The sequence below is a fragment of the Emys orbicularis genome, chromosome 11, assembly GCF_028017835.1.
Source record: "Emys orbicularis isolate rEmyOrb1 chromosome 11, rEmyOrb1.hap1, whole genome shotgun sequence".
NCBI lineage: Eukaryota > Metazoa > Chordata > Testudines > Emydidae > Emys > Emys orbicularis.
This window is the reverse complement of record NC_088693.1, coordinates 79,432,420-79,456,195: the sequence shown is the minus strand read 5'-3', so window position 1 is coordinate 79,456,195 and position 23,776 is coordinate 79,432,420. Positions and strand designations below refer to the sequence as shown.

The 23,776-nt window shown below is 44.9% G+C and overlaps 1 protein-coding gene across 1 annotated transcript in view; it reads right to left on the bottom strand.

Annotated features, from left to right (window-relative positions):
* LOC135885431 (2,7-anhydro-N-acetylneuraminate hydratase-like) overlaps nucleotides 1–23,776 on the bottom strand; it is an 85,489-nt gene that overhangs the window by 15,833 nt on the left and 45,880 nt on the right. The window contains exons 7-10 of the mRNA XM_065413121.1: nucleotides 20,448–20,504; nucleotides 17,272–17,402; nucleotides 15,049–15,103; nucleotides 5,873–5,965 (exon numbers count right to left, since the gene is read on the bottom strand). Coding sequence (XP_065269193.1) covers nucleotides 5,873–5,965; nucleotides 15,049–15,103; nucleotides 17,272–17,402; nucleotides 20,448–20,504 — 336 coding nt within the window. The remainder of the gene's footprint in view (nucleotides 1–5,872; nucleotides 5,966–15,048; nucleotides 15,104–17,271; nucleotides 17,403–20,447; nucleotides 20,505–23,776) is intronic.

Here is a 23,776-nt window from a genome sequence, read left to right as displayed (position 1 = left end):
GCGGATCAAACTAGGAAACAAAGGATTCCCGCCATATGTAAATCCTAGTTAAGGCTGGGAAGTGAGTCAATCAGGGTCAGTTCTTCATGGAATCCCTGCCCGAGATGACTGCTGAAAACACCCAAGACTGATCTGGGGAAGAAAGGACTGGTCTCAGGCTAGAAGGTGTCTGGCCTGTGAAAGGAATAACTGGAGTTCTAAGTTGCAAGCAAGAGCAGTTTGTCTTCAAGAAACTCTGCAACCTGCTTAAAACAACATTTAGGGTGAGAAATTACTACTTGTAGCCAGTTTCTTTAGAGTATTAAGCTTAGTTTGTGTGTTTATTTGCTCAGTAATCTGCTTTGCTCTGTTTGCTATCCCTTATAATCACTTAAAATCTATCCTTTGTAGTTAATAAACTTGTTTTTGTTTTGCAGTTTGTGCAATTCATAATGGGGGGGGGGGAGCTGTGCATATCTTCCTCCACATTGAGGGAGGGGGCGATATTCCTGAGCTTATGCTGTACAGTTCTCTGTGCAGCGCAAGACAATACAATTTTGGGTTTGCACCCCAGAGGGGTGTGTGCACTTGAATGCTGGGCAATCCCCAAGCTGATTCTTCCCAGGCAGAGCTGATTTCAGTGTCTATGTCTTTCTGCAGGTGGGTGTGTCCCTACCTGTGTGTGTGCTAGACGAGGCTTGAGGGCCTGGCTCAGCAGGACAGGGTGAGGGAGCCCAGGCTGGTGAAACGGGCGGGCTCAGGGGACCCCAGTACATCAGGTGGCACCAGGGCCGGATTAACCCATAGGCTAATAAGGCTAAAGCCTTAGGCCCTCCTATTTTTAGGCCCCACTGTAGGCCCTCCATTCCATATTGAAGTAACAGCTGAGCGATGGTAGCGGGGCCATATGAAATTTTTTGTCTCATTAGATATTGCTTTGTACAAATTAATCCATCAAGATTGTGAATTCAATTTATGGTGGTTGTGATTTTGTCATTGTGGGCTAAGTAAGTGTTTGTGGGCCCAAGCAATATTGAACTTTGTACACAGTAGGCCTACACTGGACAATGGAAACCATGTAGAGAAAAGGAGGATGGCCGAAATTGAAGGAGGCCCAAGAAAGACGGCAAAGACAAGATGCAGTGCTGATAGGAACTCTTTCTCTCCTAACGTTTTTTCCTCCTGCTAAGTCTGGTGGTGAGGAAGTCCAGGCGATACCAGCCCAAGTGAACCCGCTGCGCCTGCACCTGATGGAAAGGAGCAGCCTCCTGTGACTTCTCTAGCTGCAGTCTCACCCCACCCCTCTGAAGACTTTCCCAGTGATAGTAATACAAACATATCCTTCTCCAGCGGTCCAGGCGAGTGGGACATGACTTCTCAAGAGCTCATTACATATTGGACTGAGAAGGGCCCACAGAAATGCCAGGATCTAGATGCTGACTTTTCATTGACAAAGCGAGAGTACACCAATCAGAATCGTTATCTGATCAAATCAATGTTTGAATATGTGAAGCCTAAAAAACAGATTGCCAAGCAAGAATGGCTCATCTATTCGCCTTCTAAGTAGAAAGTGTACTGTTTTTATTGCCGCCTGTTTTCTGATACCAAAAAGCGGGGAATGTTCTGCGAAGGCTTCGGTGATTGGAAGAATACTGCATACATTACCAATCATGCAATGAGTGAGCAGCATACATTGTCAGTTAGCAGCAACCATGCCCGAAAGAAAGTTAGTGGCAGAATTGATACCCAAATGGAAAACCAGTTTTGGAAGCTCGTGCTTATTGGAAGAACGTTCTCAGGCAAGTAGTTGAAACCATAGTTTTTTTTGCTGAGCGTGGTCTGCCATTCCATGGCTCAGATGAGACTGTTGGATCGAAACACAATGGCAATTATCTTGGTGTTCTAGAGGTAATCATTAAATTCGACCCTTTCTTAGCTCAGCACATCAATGAACACGCAAATCGTGGAAAAGGCCATACATCATATCTATCAAAGACTATTTGTGATGAATTCATTGCACTGCTGGCGAAGAAGATGCTATCAGCCATTGTAGATGAGATCAAAGATGTGGGATATTTTTCAGTGTCCGTCGACTCAACACCGGATGTGTCACATGTAGATCTGCTGACTGTCATCTTGCGTTATGTGCTACCAGCAGACCAGCTGAGTGTTTCATGACCTTCATAAACATCACCAGCCACACAGGGGAGAAACCTGCCTCGTACCCACTCGATTTCCTCACCGAAAATGGGATTGATATCAGACTTTGTCATGGACAAAGCTCTAACAATTCAAATAATATGAATGGCAAATATTCAGGGATGCAGGCAAAGATAAAAGAGCGCAATGCTTTGGTGGATTCCATACAATGTGCTGTACACTCACTCAACCTTGTTGGCCAGTCTGCCGTCGATTATTGTGTTGAAGCAGTTTCTTTCTTTGGATTTGTCCAAGAATTCTACAATTTTTTCTCTGCATCAACCAGTCATTGGATGATTCTTAGAGATTCACTACCAGAGGGATGCCCAGTGCCAAAATCACTCTCAGGGACACAGTGGAGTGTCAATGCTGAAGCTGTGAATGCAGTTGTTCTGGGATACCCCAACATCCTTGAAATGCTAGAGAGCATCAAGGATGATGAATCTCAAAAATCAGCAAGATGCGAAGATCCTGAAGGATGTAATGCACACTTTGGAAACTGGTATTTTGTGTGAGGGCTGTAATGATGTACTTCAGCCATTCACCAAGTGCAGTCTAAGCTTGCAAAGTGCTCAAATTGACCTTTCCAGTGCTGTAAACCTATTGAGGAGTCTTGGAACTGTTCTTCAGGAAATGTGGGATAGTTTTGATGACTATGAAATTCAGGGGGCTGCAAGGACTGCTAACCATGAGCATAAGTCAGCCAAACGCCGCAAAAGACAGAAGACGTGACGATGCAACTGCCCACTCATTCAGTGACAAGGAGGCCTTCACAGTTAATACCTTCATTACAATCATCGACAAACTGTAGTGTGCATTAGAACATCGGCTCGAGGCTTACGAAAATATTGACAAAACCTTTAGAGTACTGGCAAATTTTTCGCCTAACATTTCAAGTTCCAAACTCAGTGAAGGTATCAAATGTCTGTGTCAGAAGTAGCCAAATGATCTCCTGGTAGATTTTACTAAAGAATTTCTTCAATTTGCTGAATTCACATCACTCTCAGATATAGAGAGAAAAGATGACAAAAGCAAATCTATTTGGATGTACCGAGTTATCACTGAATCCAGTGACAGAATGTTTCCCAAATGTTGAAAGTGCATTACGGCTGCATTTGTCACTAACGATCACTAACTGTAGTGGAGAACATTCCTTCTGTCTTCTAACAAGGGTCAAAAATGTCCTCGATCCACCATGACTCAAGAGCATCTCAGTGCTTTGTCCCTCTTGAGCACTGAGAATGAAATCCTCAGGTCTTTGAATTACGGTGATATCATTCATGACTTTGCCAAAGCTAAAGCTAGGGAAAAAATGTGTTTGAAGAATTGGGTGTAGTGAGAATAGAATAAACTTGTTAATTTTACATAAACAACTATGTAAATATGTATGTAGATAAATGTTTGATGACCTCATATTGTTTTTGCAATATGTAATTCATACTTAGGCCCTTCCCTCCCATTAGCCTTAGGCCCCTCATAACCTTAATCTGGCCCTGGGTGGCACCCCAAAAGGGGGGGGGGGGCAACCCCATCACACCAATTCCTCACTTTCATATTTCTATGTCCTTGTAAAGAGACATGCATCCGACGAAGTGGGCATTCACCCACGGAAGCTCATGCTCCAATACATCTGTTAGTCTTAAAGGTGCCACAGGACTCTCTGTTGCGTTTAATATAGTGTCTGCCACCACTCTAAGAACCTCCTAGGAGTTTAATCTGGCCCTGCTGAGTTACATATGTTTACGGAAGCCAAGTATTCTCTTATCTGCTTCCTAATCATGCTGTTTCCCAATTTTCTAAGATCCTCAACAATGTAAATTAATCTCCAGCTTCCTTTTTGTTGAAGGCTGAAATCTAATGGTTGAGTATTTCAGCCTTCTCCATCTTCCAACAGCTCGGAGTTGAAGCTAGGCAAATTCCGACTAGAAATAAGGTGCAATTTTTTTTAACAGTGAAGGTAATCACTGTAATAATGTACAAAGGGTTGTGGTGGATTCTCCATCACTAGAAATTTTTAATCAAGGTTGGATGTTTTGATAAAGGATTTACTCTAGTTCAACAACAGCTACTGGACTTGAAGCAGAAATTAATTCAGGCAAGTCCTATGCCCATGTTATGAGTCAGACGAGATGATCACAATAGTCCATCTGGCCTTAAAAACTATTAGTGAAGCTCCCTCCTAACTTTTCTTTAATTTTTGATCCCATTTATTTATAAAACCTTTTAAAATTCACTTTTATACGAAGTTGGAGTCAGAAAGAAATCATCTCCTTCCCATGTTGAACACTGAACAAACAGCTTAGGTATGTTTTGGCTTCTTGTTTCTTCCAAAATATCAAGTGTTGGCCACCAGAAGCAAGATATCATCCTTGATGACTCAGTGGTTTGATGTTATACAGTAATTTTTATGTTCCAAGTGTGATGGTACCTCCCATAAGGCTTTATGAAAATATGCATATGAATGTATATATATAACATAACTAGAATGTGTTTTACACTACATATGCCATGTAACATCTCTGTAAAGGTTATGATCTATTGAATCTATTAATCCTATTTGTATGGATGTATCACTTTTGTATTCGAAGTTATGAATATTGGCTGCCTACTTGTTTGATTCTAAGTAGGCTGTAGTGAAGCAGTTAGTCAGTTCCTGAGAAAAGACTCATCTCAGTAAGTGCCCAATCCGGAAACACTTAAGCCAACAATGAATTTGGAGGCACCAATACACATCTGGGCTTTCCCAGGAATGTGGCTTGGCTGGTAAGGAACTCAGTCATGCAGGGACATGTGACTTGCCCAGGTGACTCCAAAACTCCATCTTGGAGCTGGACTTTGCATAGGAGAGAGGAGGGGGTCTCCACACACAAAAAGAAAGTCTATTTAAGCCCGTGGGAGACCCCTCCATTTTGTCTTCAGCTGGCTAAAGAGAGAGCCTCTCCTCCCCCCAGGATACTTGAAGGAAACTGGAACAAAGGACAGTGTACAGGGGGTGTGAGTGATTGTTGGACCCAGGCTAAAAGGAGATTAGTCTGTAAAAGGGAGCATTCTGGAACTGGTGAGGATCTTATCTGTATTCAGTTTCGTGTTTTAGTTTATTTTGCTTGGTGACTTACTTTGTTCTGCCTGTTACTACTTGGAACCACTTAAATCCTACTTTCTATATTTAATAAAATCACTGTTTACTTATTAATTAACTCAAAGTATGTATTAATATCTGGGGGAGCAAACAGCCGTGCATATCTCTCTATCAGTGTTAGAGGGCGAACAATTTATGAGTTTACCCTGCATAAGCTTTATAGAGGGTAAAACGGATTTATTTGGGTTTAGACCCCATTGGGAGTTGGGCATCTGAGTGTTAAAGACAGGAACACTTCTGTTAGCTGCTTTCAGGTAAACCTGCAGCTCTGGGGCAAGTAATTCAGACCCTGGGTCTGTGTTGGAGCAGACGGGCGTGTCTGGCTCAGCAAGACAGTGTGCTGAGGTCCCGAGCTGGCAGGGAAAGCAGGGGCAGAGGTAGGCTTGGCACATCAGGTGGCAGCTCCCAAGAGGGGGTTCTGTGATCCAACCCGTCTCACCAAGATCTTATGAAAACCAAAAGATGAGTTCATTTTGCTTGGAAACTGAACACATTTTGAGATCAATGTAGTCAATATTTGGAAGATATGTTGCTTGAAAACAGTACTGTACTCACCTTCTCTGCACGTTGCAGATAAATCTTCTTGGCTGAATATGGACAGGTTTGTTCAACTGAACAGTCTAAGCACTGACTGGCAGCTCCTTTGGGCTAAAACAAATTTACAATGGTTTATTATTTACAATTTACTATTTATTAATTTTACTCATCTATTTTCATCCACAGAAAGACACTTCTTGCAATATTAGGAAGATTTAGCCCAAACACATTTTAACAGAGACAAGTCCAACCAGATCCCCCTGTTCTTCCAGTAACCTTCCTCTTTCCTCATGGTAAGGAGGCAACACAGTCCCGTGTTTGGCACACAAGACCTCCTTCCGAACACCACCTCTTACACTGACTCAATGTGTGATTTTGAACTAGACACAGCCAGGTTCTCAGTTTTCAATCTGTAAAGTAGTCATGAAACTACTTACTGCTTAAAGTTAGTCACCTACTTAAGTGCTTTGCTGATTCGGGGCCAAAATAGGGATAATACTACTAACCTAATACTGTGTTGTGAGGAGTATAACTAATATATGTAAGGTGATTTGATATCCTTGGAGGAAAGACACTATACAAGTACTTACTACAGTAAAAGCTGTTTTATCCAGCACGTTGGGGGAATGGGGGGTGCCGGTAAGTGAAAAATGCTGGTTAACTAAGAGAGAGGGAGTTTGGGTGTGTGTGGGGGGGTGCAGGGCTGGGGATTGGGGTGCAGGAGGGGATGCGGGGCGCAGGCTCTGGTAGGGACTTTGGGTGCAGGAGGGGGCTCAGGGTGCCAGATCTGGGGGGCGCTTACCTCAGGTGGCTCTCTGCAAGCACCAACCTGTCCCAGCTGCTCCTAGGCGGAGGTGCAGCAGGCAGCTCTGCGCACTGCCCTCACCCTGCCCCGAGCGCTGGCTCTGCAGCTCCCATTGGCCGGGAACCACGTCCAATGGGAGCTGTGGGGGCAGCGCATGTGGGCAGAGACAGTGTGCAGAGCCACCTGCCACACCTCCGCCTAGGAGCAGCCGGGACAGGTCACCGCTTGCGGGGAGCTGCCCGAGGTGAGAGGCCCCTGGATCTGACACCCCACACCCCTTCCCACGCCCTAAGCATCCTCCCGTGCCCAAATTCCCTCTGAGAGCCTGTGCTCTGCACACCCTCCCGCACTCCACCCCCTGCCGGCCCCACGCCAACTGGATTATAAACCGGAATTTCAATGAAGATCAGAAATGCTGGTTTATAGAGCTTTCCGGCTGGTGAAGTGCCAGATAAAACAGTGTTTACTGTATTATTAATACAATCAAGATAACCTGATGTTAGCATTGGTCATTGTTAATATGCACCCTACAGTATCCTGCAAATAAGGATATTCAGCTCTGTGAGTGACTGGCAGTTTGAACAAGTCAAATAACTTCTTTGCACCGCAGTTTTCACATTTCTAAAAGAGAGGGATTGTTGGGAGGCTTGATTTAATAATATTTATAAAGTAGCTATGAAGATGTAAAGTGCTACCTATTATTTCTCCATTAGGAATAAAGGTATCTACATAAATCATTTAAAAACACGGGTTGTTCAAATGAAACTCCTACAAATTACGACTTACACCAGCCGCTGCAGAAGTCACGGAGGCCACGGAAAGTCACGGAATCCGTGACATCCATGACCTCGGTGACAGACTCGCAGCCTTACTCATCATCTCCCAAGAAAAAGTGGTTTACAGCCATCCAGTTGAGCCTGCAGTGCAAGGTGCTGCAGCTAGCCCTCTGTCACCAGGGAGCGAGATAAGTATATGCTAACAGTACTAAATAAGATGCTCATGCAGCAAGTAATTGGTAGTTAAAGTTGGAAAACAATTTTAATTTTACCCCATTTTCACATCTTCACAGTCTTCCAAGAATTCACCTTTGGGGTTGAAACCTTTGATCTCTGCCCAAAAATGATTTTTTTGAAGTCTGAGCAAATCTTCTCCCTCATTTTAAGGTATGGGACAGCAGAAAAAATTATGCAAAATATTCATTGTACAAAATTAAATCTACACATTCCTGAAGATACAGCAGAAGCGACCAGGGAGTAAAACTTTGAAGTTAAAATGGACATACAGTAGCACTGTGTTTGGTTTGAGGGCAAAACGAAAGTTAAAATTATTTCTGAATTGGCATCATTGGCATTTGGTGCCTAACGCACTTAGGCTCTTTTGAAAATCCCAGCCTAAGGCTACGTCTGCACTACAGAGCCTATGATAGCATAGGTTTATGCCTTAGTGTAGATGTAGCGTATGACACTATAAGGAGTTTTTCTGTCACTAAAGGAACCCCCCCCCCCTTGAACGATGTTAGCTATGCTGACAGAAGAACTCTGTTGGCATAGCTGTGTCTGCACTGGGAGTTTTATCGGCATAGCTTATGTTGCTGGGGGGGGGGGGGGTTTACACCCTAACCGGCATCACTATGCTGACACAACTTTGTGGTGTAGACCTGGCATAATATTTTTGTTAGAGTCAAAGTTTTTTTACCACCACAATCCACAATCTTACTGCCCCAGCCTTACAGGCACATGGGAAGCTGGTCTCAGACTGCTGAGATTACAATTTCCATGAATGGAGTAGTAACAGAGTTTCTGCCCAGCCCGGTCCCATCACCTAAAACACCATCACAATAAAAACAACATGTAGGTGCTCTTTTAAGGGAGCCTTGCAAAAAACTGTCATCAGCCAATTAAAAGAAGCAGCAAAAATGTGAACCCAACAACAATTGCCTCAGCAAGGTGTGACCATCAAGGTCCAACTGGGACAATTTAAATGCTAACACTTTAAATACAGGCATTTTCCCCATCCCCCGCTTAAAAAAGAAAGAAAAAGAAAGTAAGTGCAAATGGCTAAGTTCATGAAACACTGAGGTTGCACAATTATAATTACAAAAAGTCAAGACCTGGAAAATGCGAAGGCTCCACCAGCCACAAGAATTCAGCCTCATTGCTCATGTATGATGTACTAATATCTATTCCTATTCGTCTGGTTAAACATGTAACTCAACAATGGTGTTTAGAGACCCACAATTATAGGTACCTTAGAAATGCCCAATGTTGATATTACCCACACCTGAGATTCATATTACAGTTTAAGTAACAATATGTATACTAAAAGACACAGAATTTATAAGATGCCTAAATTAATGTTAATAATTATATAAAATAATAATAATAATATAATAATAATAAATAATAATAATAATATAATAAAAATAATAATAATATAATAATAATTAATAATTAATGGAGATATCCCATCTCCTAGAACTGGAAGGGACCTTGAAAGGTCATCGAGTCCAGCCCCCTGCCTTCACTAGCAGGACCAAGTACTGATTTTTGCCCCAGATCCCTAAGTGGCCCCCTCAAGGATTGAACTCACAACCCTGGGTTTAGCAGGCCAATGCTCAAACCACTGAGCTATCCCTCCCCCCCCCCAATGTTGCTGGTGGATCCTTAAATTATTTTACTGTTTATTATTTGTATTGTGGTAGTGCCCAAAATCTGCTAAAACACATTTCAAGCCCCAAAGAGCTTATACTTTGCAAACAAACTGAACATATGCAGGACAGGGGAAAGGGATACACTACACAAGAAAAGTAATCTGGATGATGGCAGGCACATCTTGTTAGCTTCATATTGGGTTTAGGTTTTTTTTGGTTGGTTGATTTTTGAATGTAAGTGTATTCATGTTTTGTAAGCAAAGCTGCAACAGTAGTTTTTATGTTCTGCATTTCCTTTTTGGTGAATCCAAACAGACAACCAGACTGTTACATTTACATAGCCTTTGCATTTTTATAAACTGATCATGACATGAAACATGACTGTTAGGAATGAACACCTATGCGGACAAACTCTTTTGTCCTGACTATTTTTTAAAACAAATTCAGATTATTTAGCTGAATATTTATTATCTTAAAAGTTAGCTTACAATTAATAGATGTTTTAAATTAACATTAGAAAGTCAATAGTTTTTCCATTTAAAAAAAAATCCAAGGTCCCAAACTGAATCTGAATATTCTACAAACTGTGGGCCCAATCTGGTAAAAACGTATGCGCATGAGTAATTTTACTCACATGAGTAGTCCTATTGACACAAATTAAAATCCAAATCTAAAGTAGAGCTAGATACTGAAAGTGGCTTGGAACAATTTTATAGCATGGAAGGTGCTAAAGGGAATGGAAGGCACAATGGGAAAGCCAAGATGAGCTAGCTAAGGGTATGTCTACACTACGGGATTAATCCGAATTTATATAATTCGAATTTGGGAAACAGATTGTATAAATTCGAATGTATGCGGCCACACTAAGCACATTAATTCGGCGGTGTGCGTCCATGTACCGGGGCTAGCGTCGATTTCTGGAGCATTGCACTGTGGGTAGCTATCCCATAGCTATCCCATAGTTCCCGCAGTCTCCCCTGCCCATTGGAATTCTGGGTTGAGATCCCAGTGCCTGATGGGACAAAAAACATTGTCGCAGGTGGTTCTGGGTACAGCCTCACCCCTCCCTCCCTGCATGAAAGCAACGGATGGCAGACAACCATTTCGCGCCTTTTTTCCTGGGTGAACACTGCAGACTCCATACCACGGCAAGCATGGAGCCCGCTCAGCTCCAGACAGCAGTCATGAACATTGTAAACACCTCGCGCGTTCTCGTGGAGTTTATGCTGACCCAGGACCAGAAAAACGAGGCGAGGAGGCGGCGGCGGCGCGAGCGCAGCGACAAGCATGATGAGGACATGGACATGGACGTGGACACGGACACAGAATTCTCTCAAACCGCGGGCCCCGGTGCTTTGGAGATCATGTTGTTAATGGGGCAGATTCTATCCATGGAATGCCGATTCTGGGCAAGGGAAACAAGCACAGACTGGTGGGACCGCATAGTGTTGCAGGTGTGGGATGATTCCCAGTGGCTGCGGAACTTTCGCATGTGTAAGGGCACTTTCATGGAACTTTGTGACTTGCTGTCCCCTGCCCTGAAACGCCAGAATACCAAGATGAGAGCAGCCCTCACAGTTGAGAGGCGAGTGGCGATAACCCTGTGGAAGCTTGCAACGCCAGACAGCTACCGGTCAGTCGGGAATCAATTTGGAGTGGGCAAATCTACTGTGGGGGCTGCTGTGATGCAAGTAGCCAAAGCAATCATTGAGGTGCTGCTACGAAAGGTAGTGACTCTGGGAAATGTGCAGGTCATAGTGGATGGCTTTGCTGCAATGGGATTCCCTAACTGTGGTGGGGCGATAGATGGAACCCATATCCCTATCTTGGCACCGGAGCACCAGGGTAGCCAGTACATAAACCGCAAGGGGTACTTTTCAATGGTGCTGCAAGCACTTGTGGATCACAAGGGACGTTTCACCAACATCAACGCGGGCTGGCCGGGAAGGGTTCATGATGCTTGCGTCTTCAGGAACACTATTCTGTTTAAAGGGCTGCAGCAAGGGACTTACTTCCCGGACCAGAAAATAACCGTTGGGGATGTTGAAATGCCAATAGTTATTCTTGGGGACCCAGCCTACCCCTTAATGCCATGGCTCATGAAGCCATACACAGGCAGCCTGGACAGGAGTCAGGAGCTGTTTAACTACAGGCTGAGCAAGTGCAGAATGGTGGTACAATGTGCATTTGGCCGTTTAAAAGGTCGCTGGCGATCGCTACTGACTCGCTCTGACCTCAGCCAAAGAAATCTCCCCATTGTTATTTCTGCTTGCTGTGTGCTCCACAATCTCTGTGAAAGTAAGGGGGAGACCTTTATGGCAGGGTGGGAGGCTGAGACAAATCGCCTGGCTGCTGATTACGTGCAGCCAGACACCAGGGCGATTAGAAGAGCACACCAGGAAGCAGTGTGCATCAGAGAAGCTTTGAAAACCAGTTTCATGACTGGCCAAGCTACAGTGTGAAATTTCTGTTTGTTTCTCCTTCATGAAAACCCGCCCCCTTTATTGACTCATTCTCTGTAAGGAACCCACCCTCCCCCTTCCCCCAGCTTGCTTTCAAACCAAATAAAGTCACTATCATTTAAAAATCATTTATTCTTTATTCATAGATTATAAAAAGAGGGAGGGAACCCGGGTGGGGTTTGGGAGGAGGGAAGGAAAAGGCCATTAAAAAATGGTTAAAAAAATGACAGCCTTTTGCTTGGGCTGTCCACTGGGGTGGAATGGGAAGGTGTACGGAGCCTCCCCCCCCCCCCCCCGCGTTCTTACACGTCTGGGTGAGGAGGCTATGGAACATGGTGAGGGGGGAGGGAGGTTATACAGGGGCTGTAGCGGCACTCTGTTATCCTGCTGCCGTTCCTGAAGCTCCACCAGACGCCGGAGCATGTCTGTTTGCTCACGCAGCAGCCCCAGCGTTGCATCCTGCCTCCTCTGATCTTCCTGCCGCCACCTCTCATCTCGAGCGTCTCTCCTCTCCTCATGTTGGTCCCTCCTGTCCTCACGTTGGTCCCTCATGTCCTCACGTTGGTCCCTCCTGTCCTCACGTTCACTGGCTTCTTTCCTATACTTTGAAACCGTGTCCTTCCACTCATTCAGATGAGCTCTGTCACTGCGGGTGGATTCCATGATTTCTGCGAACATGTCGTCTCGCGTCTTCTTCTTCCAACGCCTTATCTGTGATAGCCTTCGGGATGGAGGAGGGAGGCTTGAAGAATTTGCAGCTGCTGGAGGGAGGGGAAAAAAGGAGAGAATTTTTTAAAAAGATACATTTTGCAGAACAATGCTTATACTCTTTCACGGTGACCAACACTATTCACATTACATAGCACATGTGATTTCTGTGCAAGGTCGCATTTTGCCTCTTAATATTGAGTGCCTGTGGCTTTGCTGCTAGAGATCACAGACGCAGGTCCGGGCAACAGAATTCGGCTTGCATGCAGCCATGGTAAGCCATTGTCTTTCGGCTTCTGCGCCCTCCTTTCCCACATATCAAGCAAAGCCCGTTGAGTGCTGCGGTTTTCCTGTTAACCTTCAGCAGCAGAAAACAAACTAACCCCCCCCCCACATCCAATTCTCTGGATGATCGCTTTATCCCTCCCCCCACCGCATGGCTGGTATCAGGGAAGATCCCTGCAGGAACCAAACTAACACCCCCCACCCCGCCATGAATTCTCTGGGATGATCGCTTTATCCCTCCCCCCACCGCGTGGCTGGTATCAGGGAAGATCCCTGCAGGAACCAAACTAACACCCCCCACCCCGCCATGAATTCTCTGGGATGATCGTTTTACCCCTCCCCCCACTGCGTGGCTGGTATCAGGGAAGATCCCTGCTAGCCAAATGCGAAAAGCTCTGGGCCAAACCCCCCCGCGCTCGCCTAACTGCAGCGAAGGATTTCTTTTCAGCCACAGGCAAACAGCCCAGTAGGAACGGCCACCTCTGTCCCCTTAATTAAATTCCCGTATTTCAACCAGGTTACCATGAGCGATATCACTCTCCTGAGGATTACACAGCAAGATAAAGAACGGATGTTGCTTGAATGCCAGCAAACACCGGAACCATACGCTGCCAGGCTTTGTCATGCAATGATACCAGATTACTTGCTGCAAGCATGGCGCGGTCAAGTGTCCTACCATGGAGGACGGAATAAGGCTGCACTGCCCAGAAACCTTGTGGCAAGGCTTTTGGAGTACCTCCAGGAGAGCTTCATGGAGATGTCCCTGGAGGATTTCCGCTCCATCCCCAGACACGTTAACAGACTTTTCCAGTAGCTGTACTGGCTGCGAATGCATCCCAAGTCCTCAGGGCAAAGTAATCATTAAAAAACCTTGCTTTTAAAACAAGTTTTATATTTTAAAAGGTAAACTCACCTGAGGTCCCTTCCATGGGGTCGTGGTCTTGGATACTGGCTTGGGAGGGTACTTCAGTCAGGCTGAGAAAAAGATCCTGGCTGTTGGGGAGAACGGAGTGCTGGGTGCTCTCCGCAAGCTCGTCCTCCTCCTCCTCTTCCCCCTCCGCAGAATCCTCAGGTGTAGCTGATGAGATTATCCCCGCCTCGGAATCCATGGTCAGAGGTGGGGTAGTGGTGGCGGCCCCCCCTAGAATTGCATGCAGCTCGGCGTAGAAGCGGCATGTCCGCGGCTCTGACCCGGAGCGATCGTTTGCCTCCTTTGTTTTTTGATAGGCTTGTCTGAGCTCCTTGATTTTCACGCGGCACTGATCTGAGTCCCTATTGTGGCCTCTCTCCATCATGCCCTTGGAGATTTTTTCAAAAGTTTTGGCATTTCGTCTCTTTGAACGAAGTTCTGCTAGCACTGAATCCTCTCCCCATATAGCAATCAGATCCAGTACCTCCCGTACGGTCCATGCTGGGGCTCTTTTTCGATTATCGGCCTGCATGGTTACCTGTGCTGATGAGCTATCTGTGGTCACCTGTGCTCTCCACGCTGGGCAAACAGGAAATGAAATTCAAATGTTCGCGGGGCTTTTCCTGTCTACCTGGCCAGTGCATCCGAGGTCAGATTGCTGTCCAGAGCGGTCACAATGGTGCACTGTGGGATAGCTCCCGGAGGCCAATACCATCGAATTGCGGCCACACTACCCCTAATTCGAAATGACAAAATCGATTTTGGTGCTACTCCGCTCGTCGGGGTGGAGTACAGAAATCGATTTTAAGCGCCCTTTATTTCGAACTAAATGGCTCCGTTGTGTGGACGGGTGCAGGGTTAATTCGATTTAACGCTGCTAAATCCGAATTAAAGTCGTAGTGTAGACCAGGCCTAAGTGTGTCTTTAGAAGTAATGCATATTATACTGAGATTAAAAAAAAATTTAAATAAACATCATAAGCAATTTCTGCTTGGGCTATTTCATTGTAGGCTCTCTACACTACTGAGTTATTTCACTAGGGCTTCAGGACCTTGGCTACTGTAAGAATAGGCTTCTGTTAACATAAAACAAGGAATTTCCTGGAATGTTTATGTCATTTTCCCTATATATTTCAAAATGCACATTTTTAGCAGGAAAACTACTGATAACTACAGGTATGTTTAAAATGGTCACACACTTCCTGGAAAGAAAATAAAATGGAGATTAAATGATAATATAGACCCCAATGTAGCAAAGAAGTGTGAACTTAATTTACAGCATGTGCTTATGTGACTTAAGCACATGCTTAAATGCTTTGCTGAAATAAGGCTAGAGACTTTGAGTATTCCTTCATACAGGTGTATTTATACAAACCTTATGCTCATTAGTAAAATGAGAAAGACTGCCAAAAGATGACACCTTTAAGCACCTGAAATAAAACAGACATTTTCATAAATAAACAAACATATCAACATAAAAAAGTGTAAAAATGGTCATTTTTTTAACCATTCATTTTGGGCTTGATCCAACACACACCGAAGTCTACAGAAGTCTAACTAATTTCAATCCAACCTAGATTGGGCTTTTAGATATTCAAAGTCCTTCAACACCGATTAATTGTTGGTTTTCTGTTGCACTAGTGGCGCAACTGTTTTCCCTACGATTTTTTTCTGATGACATGTCTTAGTATTGGGAATAATTTTATTACTCAGGAAATCTCTAACTGAGCAGGGTCCTAGTCAACGGAATGATGTCAGAAGAGCTCTGATTTTTTTCTCTTGTCTCCAGTTTCTGTTATAAGAATTTACAAACAATAACTGTCTGGGCTGCCTTCAAGGAACTGGAAAAAATATGTCTTTAATTCTATACTAAAAAAGTTATGGGACTAAAATGGGTCCGAGAATACAAATACAACATCTCTATGTTTATACTTTTAAGTCAAGGATCACAATTTCTTTATGACCTCTAGTCCAGGATCAGTGCTGGATAATATTTACTGATCCTGAAAGTGTTAGCATTGGTCCCACTGGATGTTCTGAGAGGTGAGGAGCTATCAAACAGTAAAAATCACATCATTCTGATTCTCATCTTCTTTTCCTCCCTCACCCACTTCAATTCTGGCATGATTTTTAGAAACTGATATTTCACAGACTGTTCGAGATTATGGACCAGTGAAGATAAATGACTTCAACAGGAGCTGCACAACAGTAACGGAGACTATCTGAACACTTAAAAGATGTAATCCAACTTGGCTAATTCTAGTGGTTTTAGAGATAATGTTACAGAAACTAAGTATTTTACAAAAATAAAAGAGGGATAATAAAAATAAGATATTAAGGTCTGATATCTCAATCTGTCAGGATAGAAAAATAATGTATGTCATTGAGAAATGGAAATGCCTCGCTTTCCACAAGCTGACCTTCCAAGGAATATTTCTAGTCTTGAAGATAAGTAAAATTATCACACCTTGAAATTGTCACTGTGACGTCCAACAAAGCACTTAAGTCCCATTTAAGCACATGTTTATGTTCTTTGCTGAACTGGGGCTCTTAGCCACTGGTTCAGAAGTAGACACAGCGAGTCCCAGACCCAGGGCCATTGTCATTCCAATTCCTCCATTTTTGAGGATTCCATCCTTTTCTGATAAATACAAGTTTTACATCCAACTTGCAACTAACTCACCAGTGAAGCTATAATGGTTTAGTTAGCTAATTTGCCTAGGTTGGTGATTTTGGACAGACTGGAGAATTCAATTTAAAAAAGAAATTATACCGTTCTTGGAATACTAAGTTTCAGGAGAGAAAGAATGACCTGTGGCTAAGGTACTAGTGTTGGACTCAGGAGATCTGGGCTGAGCTCCCAGCTCTGTCACACAGACTCACTGTGTGACCTTGGAAAAGTCACAGACTTTGCCTCAGTTCAAAATCCATAAAATGGATATAAAAAAAAACCCTACCTCACAAGGGCATTGTAAGGGTAAATTCATTAATATTTGCAGTGCATTCAGATACTACAGTGATGGAGACATACATATCCCGAGATAGATACTTTCCCCCACAATCTGATTACCGCCTTTGGTTTATTCTTCCTGCCAGGATGTAATAACAACTACAGGCATTTTCCTTTAAATAATGTGAACGCCAATATTTAAATCAAGGTAATTTAATCTATCATTTTTTGTATCACTGCAGGAGATCTACATTTAGAAGAAGGTTCAGGCTTCTTGTTCTCTAGGAGGGTGATGGTCAATGACACGCAGAGGGGAAAAGAGCTAACTGGGGCTAGGTTTACACTACAAAGTTTTGTCGGCACAGCTATGTCAGCAAACCTCCAATGCAGATGCAGTGATACTGACAGAAGAGTTCTTCTGACGACATAAGTATTGTTGTTTGGAGGAGTGGTGCTACTGTGCCGACAGAAAGACTCCTTCTGTCATCATAAGCTGCATCTACACTGGCAAAACATCTGTCGCCTAGACACGGCCTTAGTCTCTCGGAAGGGGAAAGTTACATAAAACGTGTGTAACTATAGCACCCCTTATTTGTGTTTGCACATGTTTATTCTTAGAACAAATATGATAAAAAAGATGCTGTAAACCTTTTATCACCCATCCAAAAATTAATGAGGTCGATGTCATGGCAGGACTTGGCTAACAAAGAAAATGTACTTTCTGCTTCATTCCTCCAATTTCCTCTCACAAACGAGTGGGCAAAATGCCAGAATCCAACCTATGCTTACAAGAAATAAACAGTAATTAATGAAATGAATAGATACAAGTAATTTATAGTTTAAAACAATTAATAATCCCAAATCTGGAAGGAGAAGGGGCTTGACAGCTAAGAAGGTGCTAGATTGACAGGCTCACTGAGGTCTTATTACAAGGAACAGGTACAGCAAGAGAAGCAGAAGTGCAAGCTTACCTCGCCCTATGCCCTACAAGTGTTTCTCACTCTGGACCTGGAAGGAGGAACTTTAGGGACTCAAGTGACCCTGGCTTTCAATCCCTGGCTTCCCTATGAGACTATTACCAATTAGTGCTAACCGTGGTTGTCTTCTATAATATGGACCCCTGTTTACTAGAAACTTGAATGAAGATACCAAATTCATTTCAGCTAGAAAAACATCACCTTGGTGCATCCTCCAAAAACATGTTTGAAATTTGTATATTGCATAATCTTAACATACAGAAAACACAATTAAAGATCCTGCAAATAATGCAGATTTCAACCACTTATATACATCAGATAGTTTGAAAATTATATTATTTTCCATTTTTTCTTAGTGAAAAGTTTGTGGTAAAAAGGGAAAATTTAGCAAAATACATTAAATTGTGTCAACAATATTTCCATCTGAAATGTCACACACATTTCACTAACTTCTTCATTATACTTCAGTGACAGAAATGGGCTCCATTTTGTACTATGCGTTGAAGATATATCTAAACTTGCCTAAGGCAAGTACATATTGAATTGCTTTCCAGACAGTTGGCCTGCCCAGGAAAGTTGCTTAACGCCTCATTGAAGAACTATTACCGAGAAGCCATCAAGATGGCAGTTTGGACCTATCAGACTTGAATGTCTCTCAACTGCTGGTCCATCCCCATGGAACAATGTTTTTTTCTACACAGTGGCCTGTGGGGAGGACAAGAATGACAGGGGAATGGTAGCTAGCACATTCCAGGTAAGCACAGGGCAGGAAGACAGAGACTAGTGCTACTCTAAGCAGGGGATCAAATATCACCAAACTCAAGGAGGACTTGCAGGAGAAAGAGGATAGGAGAGACTCTGCCCTGCCTATAATGCTGAAAAATTCCCCACTCCCAGAAGGGGTGAGATGGGGAGGCTCAGGACTTTTCTTGTTTTAAAAGATCTATAACTCTTGAATTCTTTCAAGAGTGAAGTTTCTGTGGTTAAGAAATTCCTTTGCTAACCCTTTATGCTTTATGCATCCGAAGAAGTGGGTTGTAGCCCACGAAAGCTTATGCTCTAATAAATTTGTTAGTCTCTAAGGTGCCACAAGTACTCCTGTTATCTTTGCTAACCCTGTGTTCCTTGCTTTCCTTTGTCCGCACAGGGCTTAAACTAGAAGCCCAGAGCATCCACAGCCTCAGTGGAGTTCAGTGGGAGCATGAGTAAGCAACTGTGAGGCTCAGGAGGTCTCAGACACAGATTTTGAGGTCTAGGGCAGCAATGCCTCATGTCCCAAGGAAAGGCACAAAGAGGTCTAAGTCTTGGAGTGTGTCCTAAAGACCCAGACCCAGAAATGGTGATGAGACTCTACCCAGACCCAACTGGCTTGGAAACACATGAGAGCCAGTATACGGATCCACTCAGACTGGTGTCCATACAAAGGGGTATTGGGCCAGACGGTAACAACTTATACTGCCTATAAACTCCAAAAATGGAGTTCCAGGAAACAAAACAAAAATCATAGTCCCTCCCAATCTGCTTAAGTATAAACAAACAATTTGGCATCTTCCTTGTGAATGATCCAATCCAGATTTGTTTGGCTAAGTGTCACAGCAGAATTTGTTGAATATCTAAAATCCTTTTCACTAAAAAAAGGAGGCTAATTTCCTGAGTGTTATTAATGTAAAAAGATCATAGGAAAATTCTGCTTTTCTAAATACCCGATTCCTGCCAGTTTATTAAAAATGCCTTAAACTGGGGACACAATTTATGTGACTTTAATTTTGCCGAGCGAGAGACCGGAGAGTCTGCCACCGTATCCGGTGCCGTCCCAAGGCTTGGACACCGTAGCTTCCTATACATGAAAAGTATATAGTGTCATTTATCCACTGTTCTTGGAAACTGAAGTATTCCTCCTAAAAAGGAATAGTGAACAAAGACAATGTTTGTCTGCTTGGAATTTATAAGCCACATTAGTTTCTTACATATTAAACCACAACTGACATGGTAGGGCAAAAAACATTACTGACATTTAAATAAAATTTAATTTCAATGCTTGAATTTTTAAGTTTTCACTAACTTTAAATAGGGATGATCTGACAGTAAATTTCTTCTGACTGATATCAACTTTAGAAATAAAAATCCAACATCTTGCTGAAAAATTAAAAAAACACATTGGTAAGGCCCCCACAAAATAATGCTCTTGGCGCCTTTTCATAGCTCTGATTAGAAGTTACTACAAACTATTTCCAGATATTGCCCATTCCCGCTGATTCAACAGATGCTGTTGGTGTACAAACAAGGAGATACATGAGAAGGAGCTAGATTCATGTGGGGGAAAAGAGAATCAAATTTGCCAAATAAGATGGGACAAAATATGAGAGATTCTCCCTCGCCCACACACATATACTTTTAAAAATGAATCACAGTCAGCAGAAAGTTCAAAACAAAAAATTTGTTTAGGGGTGCTTCTCATTACAACGGTCATGGACGTGAAGTCAGCAGTTCTCCAATAATTTACCCCCGAGTTTTGGCAACAAGAGGATTAAGCAATTTGTTTTCTAAAGCATTTAAAAAGGAATATTTCTAGTTGTTTTATGTTCACAATAGATGATTAATAAAGAATATAAAAAATACACAAGACTTAAAAAATAGTAAAATAAAAAAGTCTGTTGTCTCAAATCCTATTTAACTAATTACATTTTGTAACAAAGAAGGAAAAGGAACAATAGTATTCAGCACTTAGTTGCGTCTAGCACACTTGAGAAGATGCTGAATAGCATATATGCTAAGTGTTATTTACTACTAAGGCACTGATTAATAGGTATAACTAAGCTCAGATAATACCATGACACACACACTTACGGGCTCCAGATGCTGTATGTGGCAGATGTCTCCAATTGCTCCAGCATCTAGTAGCTCCTATATTAACAGACAGCGAGGAAACATAACTCAGTTTGCTCTGCCTATCCAGATACACAAAGCCTCTTTCTGATACCACAAACAGACATGGCAACTCTCGCGAATTTATCGCATGAGTTGTGATTTCTGAGTAAAATTAAGTCTCACTCATGATCTAGCGATAGAACTCTCAAATGTCAGGATTTTTTCTGAGCCGCACCACATTCTTAAAATGGGTTTCTGGTCAAACAGGAGTTACCCCCCACAAACAAAAGAATGTGGTTTCGCACCTAGACAGTAACTTCCAAAGTACTTTGAAAGACAATGAGAATTCATGTACATATCAGATAAAAAACGGTTACTTACCTTTTCGTAACTGTTGTTCTTCGAGATGTGTTGTTCGCGTCCATTCCACATTAGGTGTGCGCGCGCCGCGTGCAGGAGCGTCGGAAACTTTTTCCCTTAGCGGCTCCCGGCGGGGCCCCCACCAGAATGGCGCCACTGCGCTGTGCATATATACCCCCGCTGGCCTGACCCCCTCCAGTTCCTTCTTGCCGGCGACTCCAACAGAGGGGTAGGAGGGTGGGTGGTGGAATGGACGTGAACAACACATCTCGAAGAACAACAGTCAGGAAAAGGTAAGTAACTGTTTTTTCTTCTTCAAGTGCTTGTTCACATCCATTCCACATTCGGTGAATCACAAGCTTACCTTTGGAGGAGGGTAGGAGTCACGAAACAATTGATCGGAGGACCGCCCTGCCAACTGCCGCGTCCTCCCATGCCTGCTGGTTGACCGCGTAGTGGGTCGTGAAGGTGTGCACCGATGACCAGGTGGCCGCCCTGCAGATCTCCTGGATCAGGACCTGTGCCAGGAAGGCCGCAGAAGCTGCCTGTGCTCTGGTCGAGTGGGCCATGATCGCTGGAGCTGGGACACCTGCGAGGTCATAACACACCCGAATGCAGCTCGTGATCCATGACGAGATTTGCTGCGGCGACACCGGAAGGCCTCGCAACCTCTCAGCTACAGCCACGAACAGTTGCGTGGATTTACGAAAGGGCTTGGTCCAAGTAGAATGCCAGCACTTGGCGGACATCTAGGGTGTGCAGGCTGCGGTGCCTCGGGTCCGCATGGGGTTTGGGAAAAAACACCGTCAGACAAATGTCCTGGCCCAGATGGAATTGTGAGACCACCTTTGGGAGGAACTTAGGGTGTGGGCGGAGCTGCACCTTGTCTTTGTGAAACAGTGTATGGTGGCTCCGAGGTGAGAGCCCTCAGCTCAGATACCCTTCTGGCTGAGGTGACAGCCACCAGGAATGCCACCTTCCAGGAAAGGTGGAGAAGGGAGCAGGTAGCCAGGGGCTCGAACGGGGGCCCCATGAGCTTAGAAAAGACTAAGTTAAGATTCCATGGTGGGACTGGGGGGCATGTGTAAGGGAACACCCTTTCCAGACCTTTGAGGAATCGCCCCACCATTGGGTGGGAGAAAACTGAGCTACCTGAAAACCCTGGGTGGAAGGCGGAGATAGCCGCCAGGTGCACCTTAATCGAGGACGGGGCCAGCCCCTGCTGCTTGAGGTGCAGTAGATATTCTAGAATGGTTGGCACCGGGGCCTGGAGTGGCTGCACCTGTTGTGGCCCACACCAGCACGAGAACCTCTTCCACTTGGCCAAGTAAGTCGCCCTGGTAGAGGACTTCCTGCTACCAAGTAGAACCTGCTGCACAGGAAGGGAGCACTGGCTCTCCAAAGCATGTAACCACATAGCTTCCATGCCCTCAGATGCAGCAATTGCAGGTCGAGGTGGAGAAGCCGCCCTCTGTCCTGCATAATGAGGTCCTGGTGTAGGGGCAGAGTTATCGGGGCCTCCACCGACAGCTCCAGGAGCGTGGTGAACCAGTGCTGGCGGGGCCAGGCCGGGGCGATGAGAATGATCGATGCCCTGTCCCTGCGCACCTTGAGCAGTACCTTGTGCACCAGAGGAAGCGGGGGGAAGGCGTATTTCAATTCCCTTCCCCGCGGGATCGCGAATGCGTCGGCTATTAAGCCCGGGCTGCGACCCTGGAACGAGCAGAATTGCGGGCACTGGGCATTGCCCTTGGTAGCAAACAGGTCCACCCGGGGAAACCCCCACTTTCGGAAGACTGAAAGCACGAGGTCTGCTCTGAGCGTCCACTCGTGCATGCGGTAGGATCTGCTGAGGTGGTCCACCAGTTCGTTCCGCTCCCCCGGGAGATACACCGCCTCGAGGTGAATGGCATGGGCTATGCAAAAGTTCCAGAGGAGGAGAGCCTTGTAGCAGAGCGGGGAGGAACAGGCTCCGCCCTGCTTATGTAAAACATGGCGGTCGTGTTGTCTGTCAGAACTATCCCGCTGTGACCATTCAGAGTGGCGTGAAAGGTCTGGCATGCTAAACAAACCGCCCTGAGCTCCTTCACATTGATATGGAGCGATTGCTCCGGCCCCAACCACAAGCCCTGAGTCCTGAGGTCCCCCAGATGAGCCCCACATCTGAGGTCTGATGCGTCTGTTACCAGCGTCAAGTCCGGCTGTTGTGCAGCAAAGGGAATGCCTTTGCAAACCACAGTCTGGGACCGCCACCACATCAAGGAGACCAGCCCAGCACGTCCCCCGGGGCTGTCACTATCAAGTCTAGGGGGTCCCTGCCAGGGCGGTATACACGGGTAAGCCAAGCCTGCAGAGTCCTGAGTCTCAGTCTGGCATGCTTGACCACATGTGTGCAAGCTGCCATGTGGCCTACCAGCCGCAGGGAACATCTGGCCATTGTAGTGGGGAACTGGCACAGGGAGTTCACTGCTTGCTGGATGGCCAGGAATCGTGATTCCAGAAGGCTTGCCCTTGCCTGTACCGCGTCTAGGACCGCCCCTATGAATTCCACTCTCTGCGTTGGAACGAGAGTGGACTTGGGAATGTTGACAAGGAGCCCCAGCTTGCGGAATAGGCTCAAGGCCGTCTGCACGTCGGACCAAACCTCCTCTTTGGACCGACCCGCCAGGAGCCAGTCGTCGAGGTACGGGTAAACTCGAATCCTCTGCCTCCGCAAGAATGCCGCCATTACCACCATGCATTTTGTGAATACCCGTGGGGCCGCAGCTAGGCCAAATGGTAAAACCACGAACTGGTTCACGGTGAAGCGCAGGAATCGGCAATGAGCTGGGTGGATGGCAATATGAAAGTATGCGTCCTTCATGTCGAGGGCAGCGTACCAGTTTCCTGGATCCAGGGAAGGGATGATGGTGCCCAGAGAGACCATGCGGAACCGGGCCTTGACCAGG